Source organism: Copadichromis virginalis, linkage group LG20 (genome assembly GCF_057382275.1).
Source record: "Copadichromis virginalis isolate Kocher_CV1m ecotype Utaka linkage group LG20, C_Virginalis_male_GT1.1, whole genome shotgun sequence".
NCBI lineage: Eukaryota > Metazoa > Chordata > Actinopteri > Cichliformes > Cichlidae > Copadichromis > Copadichromis virginalis.
In genome coordinates, this window is record NC_140637.1 from 23,472,878 (window position 1) to 23,485,389 (window position 12,512).

A 12,512-nucleotide genomic window follows, 5' to 3' on the forward strand; every position below is an offset into this window, starting at 1 on the left:
CAACTATCTACAAGGCACGCTAGAGCTACCATTTGAAATCCTTCAAAATACATAAACTGTGCACAGCACCGAGGTTTCAATGCCCACATTGAGACACTCTTCGATATTATGGTTAATCACATCAATGCTAAATTAAAAACTCTATTTGCTTAACTGCAACATAAACTGTGTAATGATTTTGGAAAACATATGAGATGATATTCCAAGATAATAATATGGAATAAATAATGTATGTGCTATTTTATACTGCATGCATGTGTATGTATGCATTAATTAGCTAACATTAAAAAAACTGCTAAGGCTTTGGAGCTGCATTTGATACATTTAATATTTCATGAGAATAATAGTGCTTCTGTTTTAATGCAAATGATGCACATGGAAAAAAACAATTCTCTTTACTCAGCCATGCATTTCTACTTAACTTCATGAGAACATTTCATTGTTCAGATGGAACCCTGCAAAGATAAAAAAAAACTAAATTTTTTGTATTTCCCCTACTGTTCCCGTGTCTGAGCCAAATGAATGGGGAAGAAGGAAGTGGTGCTGGATAAACAGACAAACAGGTGCAGCTGTACTGACTCACTTTGCACTGACAGCAGATTAAACAGATGATTAATGCTGAGGCATTTTTTCATTTTAATAATAATACCGGTAATGATAATAATAATAATAAATATAATAATAATATTAGAAATTAAAAGAGAATTTTATCACCTTTGATAAAATGGGTTATTTAACCAAGAAATACCAATTCATTACATTTATATTTATGTATGAATTATGTTTATCTTCTAAAGATAGAAAAGCAGTGTTTAAGCTGAGCCTTGTGTTGCCTTACATGTGAAAGATGACTCCAAGATCTCACAACGAGGAAAACAGCTTAATAATTTAATACTGTTACTGGACTGTTATTTGATATAAACAGATACCCGAACAGGAAAAAGATGAAATGGTTTATCTCTAAAATCATTACAACTTTTTATTGTTAAAATGCAAATCACTCCAAAATCCAAGTAGCAAACAATATTACTGAACACTGCAGCTATAATTTTAAATCATGCTTTTTATTTGTTTTTGTTTCTAATGTCTCTGTAAAGCACTTTGAACCACCTTGTTGTTGAATTATGCTATACAAATAAACTTGCCTTGCCTTGCCTTGCCTTTACACCTTTGCCTACTTTTCAGTCCCTGCTTTAAGGTATTGAGTAATGGCCAGAAATGTGGTTTTGTATGACATGATGTGAAGCTGTCCTTTGACAATATACAATTTCATTATTTTATCATAAATTTTCAGATTGCGCATGAAGTGAATGAATTGGAATCTTGACGGTTAAATCCCCCTAATAAATATAGTTCTGGTTCACTTCATACTGGCAGACATTTTCATGTACACTTATATGACACAAGCATTTGTCAGTGTCATGTGTCAGTCAGGTGATTCATTTAGCAAAAGTAAGCAGATTTTTCCAATAATTACACGCAGCCACTGAATCCAGTAATCTGTTGTGGCCAAGAGCACCCACAGCATGAAGCAGAACTACTTTTTAAGGATAGAACTGGACAGCTTGCTGTGACTCTATCATTACTTTTACCTCACCTTTATTTTTGTGTCAAGGTATAGAAACTAGTCCAAATGGAATATGCTTAAAGCAAATAATGGTAGATGAGCAAAACTTTACAGTTTAATGTCTCCGTGAAACAATTTGGAATTTCCACTATGTTTTCATGTAAAGCTTAGACAGCGAATATTTGCTTTCAGTAAATGGCTTTTGTGAGCAAAGTTTAAAACCAATGCTGTCCCTGCAATAATGATCCCCTAGAATCAGCAGTGCGTCACTCATCACCTCACTGTGTGCATTTGGATTATGCCTCACCAGCATGTTTGACTGCCCTCAAACATTTGACCAAAAGTAACCACGGTAACCGTCTCAAAAACAAAGGGAGGCTCAGACCAGGTCAACAAAGACTGGGATTCTCCCCCAGATGATTAGGTTACATAAATGATTAGTGCCCCAACACAAGACCCTCAGTAAGCCTCTAAAATAACTCACTGCCCTCCAGCTAAGGCCTTAATTATACTTTCTTGTTTCTGCGAGTCCGTTAGGGTCTGAGCAACTGAAACTTCGTCATCATACACTGAGTGCGAAGGTCCGTACGGACATGCGCCTGCTAATTTTTTGAGAATGCTTGAACTCCACCCCAGGGATTTTACATTACAATACATCAAATGTGCATGTGACCCAGATGCAGTCCCAGACGTTAAAGAAGAATATCAGGAACGACTACTTTCTGTGTCTGTCTCCAACTGTCCGCAACAGAGTATAATCAAGGTTTAAGAGGAATGACTACTCTGCTGTACTGTCTCTAGCTGTCCGTGTCCATAACAGACTATAATCAAGGTGTAAGCAGTGGTATACCAACACTGACCTCCACTAGCTATCTGTTGATCAAATATCCAGGCAGCTAAGGAGTCATTTTACAGAAAAATGATTGAGCATATGACTGTGCATGCTATGCCCTACTTGTATCTCAAAGAAGCTACAAGTAAAAAAAAAACCAAGAACAAACCAATAAAATAAAATGAGAAGGACATTTTAAATTTGAGTAAATCAGAGTTTAAGAGTTTAGATTCTTTATCATAATTTATTAAACCAACACTGCTGAGATTAAGTGAACTGTTCAGCACTTTTCACTTCAGTATTAGATTCTCTCTACTACTACCAAATAGACCCTCACCTTTATTCTTTGTGGCCTCTATCAAAATCAAAGTGCTTTTAACCATTCCTCTGAGATTCTGATCCACATTGACATGATAGCACTACACAGATGTTGCAGATCTGTGGGCAGCGCCTTCAAGTTACTAATCTTTTGTTCCCCCACATCCCAAACACGCTCTTTTGGATCGAGATCTGGTGATAAACAAATAAAATAAATGTATACTTTATTGATCCCTGTGGGAAAATTCCTCTCTGCATAAATGGGCGCCCGGGGAGCAGTGTGTAGGGACGGTACCTACCTCAAGGATACCTCAGGGTAGCCATTCAGTGGATTCGAACTCCGGACCTTCCGGTCACGGGGCCACCACTCTACCTATTGAGCTATCCCTTCCAGTTGGTTATTTGATCACAGGGAACTCATTCTCACATTTAGGCAACCTGTCTAAAATTAAATGAGTACATTACATTACATTGTACATTATTATTTATAGCGCATTTAATTACAACAGGAGCGTTGACCAAAGTGCTGTACAAGAATACAACATACCTAATAAATTAACTTAGAGTACTGATAGCAAACACCAAATATGAATTAACAAATAACTCTCATGCTGTATTAAAAGCCAGTAAATAAAAATGCGTTTTAAGCATACATAACTGTTCTCGTGCTGATAGCAGTCATTAGATGATGCTAGCTCTGTGTTCATAAAAGAGCAACAACAACAACAACAACAATACTCAGGTAGGTTGTGCCAGTTAATAATCATCAATTTCTACCAAACCATTACTCTACTTCACTAGTTACTCTACTTTGCCTACTCTCTGTAAGTCCTAGAGAGGTGTACATGAATATCTTAGTAGAATATCTGGTGATATATCTGGAACTGATGACTGGTATTTTCACACTACTGTCAGCAACCCGTATGTAAAAGTTGTATTTATCGATAAAGGAAATTAGAAAGATCAGGAATGACCAGTAGTAGGCTGGACACTGATTGTCAATATATTTATATTTATTATATTTTGAAAACTTCACTCAAACATGCCATGTAAAGAATATCACACAATAAACATGTATCAGGATACACTGCGCTTACAGTTTAATCAATTTAATCTTGTTTACTGCTTCCTGCAGTGGCAGAGTTTTAAGTCACATGTCCTTTATCTCTGCACATGCATTTACACATATGAAAATAAACAAAATTTATATGTGTTTATTGAAATATTGAGGCAAGCGCTCTTCTGACCCATCAGGGTTACTTTGTTTTATTTATACTAGTTCTATTGAAGTTTACTGAGAGGTCCTATCTATACAATCTCAATCCAAAAGAGATGTCTCTATCAAAAATCCCAAATTACTATAATGGCTGTATCAATGAGGATTTGTCATCATACAGACCATCATGGGAAGCAGGATGGCATGTCTCTTTGGTTCCTGTGACATTAAAAACTAGTCAGTCCTGGATGGGAACAAGTCCTGAGGGAACCATGGCAACTGCAGTGAAAATGTCAAACACCAAAGTAGAGGAATTTTAGTGTCTGGACTCTCAGGCATTCAACTTTGTGTGTGTTTAGATTTCATACAGTTTTCTACTTACTATTAAATCAGAGACATCCATTTGCAACTGTCTAAAGAGAGTCACAAAAGTTAAAGCTACATAATTAATCCCTATTCAGCACGCTTGTCTATTCACAATGAAACCCACCTGAGGCAGCTTGGCACACAGTTAATATTTCACCCTGGCTCTCTCTAGCTTCTGGAAATTAGCCTGAGGTTGCTGGCTAATTCCAGCAACTTCATGTAGCAGGAGGGTGTTAGAGGGAGTAAGAATAGTACTACATTGGGCCTCTAGGACCAGGATAAATTGCTTTAAGAGTGCCAGAGAAGCACAGGCATTAACATTGAGACACCAGCATCAGCACAGAAGTAACCGACCCATCAAGCACAAATGGGCTCCAAGTATTATGACACACAACAGGCCGCATTTTCCACAGACAACTCTACTCACTTGCACTTAAATACACACGCACATACACACTCACTTAACACTGCAGTGCACAGACACTGTTATTATTACAAGTGGATCTCTACTGGAGTACAGCCAATTTTTAGTTCTGTGGTTACCATCAGCCATGCTTTTAAACTCTGAGTATAAACACCAACAATACAAGACTTAACAGAGGCAGTTTTACTACAACTAGTACTTATTTGGATTTTAATTCTTCTAGTGGTACTTAAAATGCTCATCAATTGCCTGTTTGTTCTTAGTCAAAGTACCGATTTAACAAATCCATTAAGCATAATGAACTAAAGTGTAATGCACCTTGACAAAATTAATGATTTACCCCATTCAGACTAGAGTAACAGGGCTGCATTTGAACATGTTGTTGTTGTTACAAACATGTACTATGCAGACCTAATGTGGGTTTCCCTAGAAATTCCAAACTGCAAATTTAAAAATATTATCTGTCTTATCATTATAAGAATCTTCCTCCCGTAAACCTTCCCACCTCAGAAGTAATTTTTTACTCAAATTAGGATTCAAATGATCCCGAAGTAAGGTAGAAACTTAAGTTGGAAACTTTTCCAGGCTATAAGTGGCTGCACAAACAAATAGATGCATATAAGTGAATCATACAAGTTTGCACTTGCAACACATAGTGGGCGTGGCCAGAGGAAATGGAAACTGCTCTGGGAAAACAGCTTTCTCAGAAACACACTGCAAGCAGCATGACAACATAGAACTACCCTGATGGCTCTGCCCGTAAAGTGATGAAAGGGCACAATGCCAAGCAAAAATTCAGAAGGTGGTCCTTCTGCAAGTAATTTCTTGAGACAGGGTGGGGAGAATGCCATCAGCATTTATTTATCATACTATAGTCGCCAGTGTGTGAATGTGTGTGTGAATGGGTGAATGACTGAATGTAGTGTAAAGCGCTTTGGGGTCCTTAGGGACTAGAAAAGCGCTATACAAATGCAGGCCATTTGCAGGCCATTTATAGTACTACTGCAAAGCGATCAAGGATGACATTGCGATTGAAGTTAGATTATCAACTGCAAATGCATTCTGCAAGTGGTGATCTATTGTAAGAAAATAAGCTACAAGAAATAGATTTTTTTTTATTACATTTCCACTGACATTCACTGGGAATAATTCTATAGCAATAAATATATACGTTTTTAAACACACAAAACGCCACATGTTACATAATTTAAATGTGTAGCCATAAACTACCAATATGCTGAAATTCAAATATGCTAAAATGTGTTTTGCAAATGAAAGTTATGGTTTTCATTAGCACAAGATAAGAAATTGCTTGACTGATGTCATTACATTGCAAAAGATATGATTCAAGATTCGCACCTAATTCATGACTTCTTTTATGAGTTTCTACGAGTTTTTAAAAAGAAACCTTTTATGATTTGCGAAGCATGTTTCTGTGAAAGAAAAGATTAATCCTGCAGATATTGCTAAAAAACAACAAAAAACAAAAGAAAACAAAAAAACATATTTTTTATAGATTATTTTAGCAAATTCAAATTAGATTTGACAGTCTACATTTAGAAATTCTAAATACTTAGTTAGGGCAAGACAAATATTTCTTGTGCAGCCGAGAGGATGTGTGGTAACCACATAGCTTGAGTGTGTGTTTGCTTTGTAGTAGTCAATTTAAAAATTGCAGGGGCAGGAATAGCTCAGTAGGTAGAGTGGTTGCCCTATGATCGGGGGTTCAACTCCACTGAACGGCTACCCTGAGGTACCCCTGAGCAAGGTACCGTCCCTACACACTGCTCCCCGGGCGCTGTATTGGTGGCTGCCCACTGCTTCACTGGATGAATGGGTTAAATGCAGAGGAGTAATTTCCCTACGGGGATCAATAAAGTATACCTTATTATTACATTATAAAAAAAACATGAATGACACACACTGTCAAGGTGTGTACTATCATAAGGGCACACCTAGATTTGAATCAGGTACAAGGTAAAATGGAAATGTCATTACATAAGGAGTTTCGCCTGCACTTTTCCATATTGATGGAAGGGTAAACAGGGTCTCCAGTGTCAAAGAGAGGCACCTGGTTTCTTGTCTTCCTTGCTCTCCCTGGATATGGAGGTGTGTGTGCGCGTCGGTGTTCAAACCTATAAATAGAGGCTGTGTCTTCCCTAGCGCTCGCTCCAGTGGGATCCTCACATGTTTTAATTAAATAAACTGCTTCTATCGGGCCCAGCTGTGCCCTGCATCCCCAGTTTGCGTCAGTCAGCATCCGTGGTCAGGGACAACATAGAGGATGTGGTATCAGTGCATATGAGTACATGCAGACAGAGAAACTGAGGGAGGGAGAAAGTGCACAAAGAGAGAGAGAGTAAGCTGTGAAATTGGGGCATGGTGCACTAAAGCCACCTGAGTATCATAGGAAGCCCTGTTCAGGTGCTCTGGATGGGTTCCCCAATGTGCAAACCAGCAGAAGGAAAGGAGCTCAGTTCAGCTCTTTCATCCTCCCCTCTCCATTTCCCCTCCTAACCCTCTTGCCCTTTTTAATTGTGAAATTTCCTCTCTATACTCTGAACTATTCTGATTTACTTTTCAGTTCACATTAAAATGTGTGGCAGCCCAAAATGATGTATTTCATACATTTATCAAGGGGTGGAAAGATGGTCATACGTGTTGCTTAATGGTACAGGATTTTGTTGTTTAACTTATTAAACGCACATTGCATGCTGGGAGAAAACAACTGCAAAAGTAAAGGTACTCCTAAGTATTTTCTTGGATTATTTGTGTAGAATGTAGCAGCCGTCTCACAGAAAAACATTCTGAGAACTGCATTTTCATTGTTCAAATCTTTAAAATGTGGTCAAAGCTAAGGGAAGTTCAGACTACAATGTGGAGAGTGTGGTCACAGTTTATCAGATCAACACTAACATTAAAATGTCAACCCGACAGTTTTTAATACTCAGAGTATACACACCAGGTAACAGCATTTTGTATGTCTGATTGCTGATTTATCATTCAAACTTGTCTGTATCATATTATTATCAACTTATTTTAGGTAGGCACGTAGGTCCAAGAGATTAAAGCCATTCAAAATGATGCATTCTGTTGGGGAAACTTCATTCGAACTGTATCATTGTGTCATTGTTTCAGATGTTCAATTTATACTTATGTGTAAGCTCACTGATGCATCACTGACCACAGAATGTGAAACTTCTGCGTATGTCTCTGAATCAATAACACTGCCAGTGAGTAAAAGGTAAAAGATCACAACATATGATTAAAAATAAAGAACAAAACCACTCCCTTTTTAAGCACTATCGACAAACCTTCAGTTAAGGTCTGCTGCCAGAGCTCACCCAGGCTCCCCAAGTGTAAAAGACTAAAGTGAGGCTTTTAGTAACAGCAGCAAAGCTGCCTTGTTTTCCTGGTTACCATCTATAATTAATAGACTGGCGCTTCTGGTTCTTGTTCTGCTTCTAAACCAAACCCCATTAATCCATGTGACCATTACAGCCACACAATAGCTGACACCTAGGAAGATGAATACAGGCATGTGCAGCTCTCTGTCAGTTACCAGACACCATCAATGCTCGAGCTGGAAAATAGTCAACTAAATGAAGGATTTTCACATTTAGAGAAATCATTGGTCTCTGTTACTCAGACCCAACACAGGCTATTCCTGTCAGCAATGTTTTCTCCATATGAGAATTGATTTGATTATTGATTAAGTTGTCCAAAGCTTGTAAAAAGCGTGAATAGATCAATATCCATTTAGATGAGGAAGAAGTAAAAGCTTTTTCTTTGATGTTTTAGAAAGGCTACAGTTGGATCACATGAATTCTATGTCATCTTTTTTTTGTGCTGGTTGTAATGTTGGTGGTAGTGTTGGTAGTGGAATTAAGATAAGATAAGATAAGATAAGATAAGATAAGATAAGATAAGATAAGATAAGATAAGATAAGATAAGATAAGATAAAACTTTATTAATCCCTCGGGTGGGTTCCTCTGGGAAATTCGATTTCCAAAAAGCACAGCACCGACAGAAGTTACAGTTACAGAATATTATATATATATATATATATATATATATATATATATATATATATACATACATACATACATACATACATACATACATACACATACACACACACACACACACACACACACACACACACACACACATATAAATACAGAGACAAATATAAATAAAATATACGAAGGGGATAAATAGAATAAATAGGAATAAATATAAAAATACAAGTGAATTGCACATTTCAAGTATTGAGGTCTATTGCACCATTGACTATTTACAAAAAGTATTGCACAAGGTATTGTACAGTGAGGTGAAGAGGCACTACAGCTTAGCTTGTCTTTCTATTTTAGTCAAACGAGAAGAAAAAAACCCAAATAATTCTGTATCATATGGAAATTATCTATGTATGCATAGCCATGCTGTTGCTCCTTATTTACACATTAAACATGCAAACGCCTCATGTCATCCTGTCTTGACTGTATCCATACATACGCAACAATGTGTTTTGTAATGTTGCTGCAACCCTGTGAGCAGTGACATCTCTCTCACCGTCCATAAATCCAATTAGTGGAACAAATTGGAGACAAAGTCTATATTTTATTAGGCGAATATCGATGTCGTCAATTTCACTGCACCCTGTAAACAGTGACAATAAATGCTTCTTATCATATCCGTCAGCGTTTTAAAATCCAGCTAAAGGAACAAATTGGAGACAAAGTCCATATTTTATTAGGCGAATATCGATGTCGTCAATTTCACTGCACCCTGTAAACAGTGACAATAAATGCTTCTTATCATATCCGTCAGCGTTTTAAAATCCAGCTAAAGGAACAATTGTTGGCAAGGTCCATATTTTATTGGGTGATATTAAGGTTTGTCAATGTTCTTAAAGCTAATTAGTGGAAACTTATAATAAGCAAAGACAAAAGTCCACTGCATTCTATGCCATCCTCTTCTTTGTGGTGGTGGTGGTGGTGGTGGGAGGGTAGAAAAACTAATTGTCTTGCGATTTTATTCAAACACGGAGAAAAGAAAGGAAAGAAGCTGTTCTTCAGACAAACAATCTCTTGGTTTATTTTGGCTCAGATTGATGATTTGTGACATCTAAGAATAGAACTAAACCAAGCAGTTACTACTTCACTATGCTTTAAGAGAGCCTGGCTTTAACTACCAGCACAGTTAGTCCAAACAGGACATCCAGTCAGTAAATAGCCAAGCATCAAAGTATTTCTAACTTTTAAGCACTTTTAACTGCAGTCTTGACTTCCTCAAAAATGTCTGTTTACTTTCCTCTTCTCCTTGTCTAAATATAGAATAATATTCAAAGCCACGATTTTGCTCCTCATTTACAAAAAAACGTTGTATTTTAGCCTGCCTTTTCTGTTTTTTTTTTTTTTTATCCCCTTATGCTATATGGTTTTGTGACAGGCTGAAAATGATCGTGTGTATGATTGGGCATAGCCTATGTATGGATGGATGCATGCATGTGTTTTGTAATGTCACTGTCAGAGCACCTGCAATTTCACTGCACCCTGTAAACAGTGACAATAAATGCTTCTTACCATATCTGTCAGTCCAGCTAAAGGAACAATTGTTGGCAAGGTCCATATTTTATTGGGTGATATTAAGGTTTGTCAATGTTCTTAAAGCTAATTAGTGGAAACTTACTGTAAGCGGAGGTAAAAGTCCAAATTTAATTAAGTGTACATCAAGGTAAGCGCGAAAGAATTAACTAAAATTAGGTAGCTGGTGTTAGTCCAAAATAGCATGCCTAGTTATCCAGGCTGATAGGATGAATGGGCCACGGCTGAAGCTACAAGGCCCTAAAATAAGGATGTGCCAGATGCTGAGGTGACGGGGATGTCCACACACACACTCAGTAAGGCACACAGAGAGTAAAAGAAGAAGAGAAGGGTGGAGATGATGGGAAACGTTAATGAATTAATTATAGGAGGTATTCAGGACATGTGATATTACACAATTGCATGTGACTAACAGGCGGCATATGATCTAGGAATGACTCGCTTGTAAGTGATCCCTATGCTCAGGTTGACACCGCAGATGTCATTAAGGCTCATGTATCCAAGATTCATAAAGTATATCAAAAAGAGAGAGAAAGAACTGTAAAATTAATATGATTCGGCGTTGATAAGTCTATCAGTGACATCAGGGTATCTGAGATGAGGGCCAAAATATCACATTTTTTTCTGTGGTCCCTGACGATACGATGAGCAATATAATCATAGCCGTTAGGCCTGCTAACATCGGGATGAATATAATAGACACGCTCATCAGTAATACTATTATTATAGTGTCCAGGTACATGGATATTATAGTCTGAGCTCCAGCAACCCAGATGGCCATCATCATCATCATAGATTGGAAGATGAGTACAGGCGCATGGCAACGTCTTTTCTCAGCCAAGCTGTCACACATGACCTAACAGCCCATACAAACAACCTCACTACATCTTCATCACCTACAATTTTTGGAATAAATTCATCAATTTGACTTGACTTACCGATTCCGGGGGCGGAGTAGATGAAATACAGTGCCGAGGTGGACAGCGTAAAAAGGAATAAAAGCCCAAGGAATGACCTTCTCCGGAACCGCAAATGTGTCGGCATTATACAGGCAACAGAAGCACACACAGGCACGTTCGCGTTTCTAAAACAATGGCAGATCCTTTTCGATGTATCCAGATGCCAGAGCCAGTAGTCCGGTGGCTGTGTGGGTTAAATGAGCCGAGTGGAGTGGTAGGGCTGCGGCAGCGATGAGCCAGGCGTCTAGGAAGTCCGTCTATTTCCGCGGCAGGGCGAGTATAGGACCACCAATTTTCAGGAAATGCACTTAAATTCCATTACTGTTTTTGGTTTAGGTTCGCTGCGGGTCCAATGAAGAAAGGTCTGATAACGGCAGCACGCTTTGAACTGGCCTGATACACTTAGTGTGAGACCATCATCTGGGTTTCACACTAGTCGCCGATGGTGTTGCCGCTCCTGCGTTTTGCCTTGCCTCGCCTGCCCAGCCCTATGAATGGAGCTGTCCCTCCGCAAAAAAAAAAAAAAAAAAAAAAAAGCAGCAGTAGCTGAAGTGGGCGTTCACAACAGCTCAGCTCGGGCCTAGCAAACATGTACGCGTCCGACGTTTACCGACGTAACACCGGCGAGAAAAAATTCGAATAAGATGCCCGCTTCGATAGACGTTGCACCCGTTATGGCGTAATGGTTAAAGAGCTTTTCACAGCACTACTTGAGCTAGACAGTTGGCTAATTTATTAGCAATATTGGGATTTAAAAAAAAATCATAGGGGATGTAAATACTGGATGTCCACTCCCTCCTTCCATGAGTATACTGTGACCACTGTTTGGATGTAAATACAAGACTATTTTTAACCTAGAAGCCCTAAAGTCTGTCCATTTAAAGCACAGACCTCTATTACGTATTTGAGCAAACCATTTATTTTTTTTTCTTTTTATAGATAGCTCAATCTTCGCAGGTATCTTATATGACTGACTACAAGGTGGAAGGTGTCTTAGTGTTATGTAATACACATCTGGTACTTCGCAAACAGCGCATGCCACAATAAAACTACAATACCCACGAAGCACCAAGAAGACGGTTGACGTTAGATTACAATGGCTCATGGGAAAGTGGAAATACAAGAATTGTAAACGCCAACATTTCGTATGTACACATGAAAGTTGAATTATTCACGGGACCAAATATCTATATCTATCTTTTTAAAACGAACACATCAACAAC

At 38.2% G+C, this 12,512-nt stretch overlaps 1 protein-coding gene across 1 annotated transcript in view; it reads right to left on the minus strand.

Moving 5' to 3' along the window:
• Positions 1–11,824, minus strand: part of b4galt5 (UDP-Gal:betaGlcNAc beta 1,4- galactosyltransferase, polypeptide 5) — a 33,063-nt gene extending 21,239 nt beyond the window's left edge. Inside the window, exon 1 of the mRNA XM_085444956.1 lies at positions 11,269–11,824. Within this exon, the coding sequence (XP_085301082.1) occupies positions 11,269–11,374 (106 nt within the window). The 5' untranslated portion in view covers positions 11,375–11,824. The remainder of the gene's footprint in view (positions 1–11,268) is intronic.
• Positions 11,825–12,512: the final 688 nt, after the last annotated feature.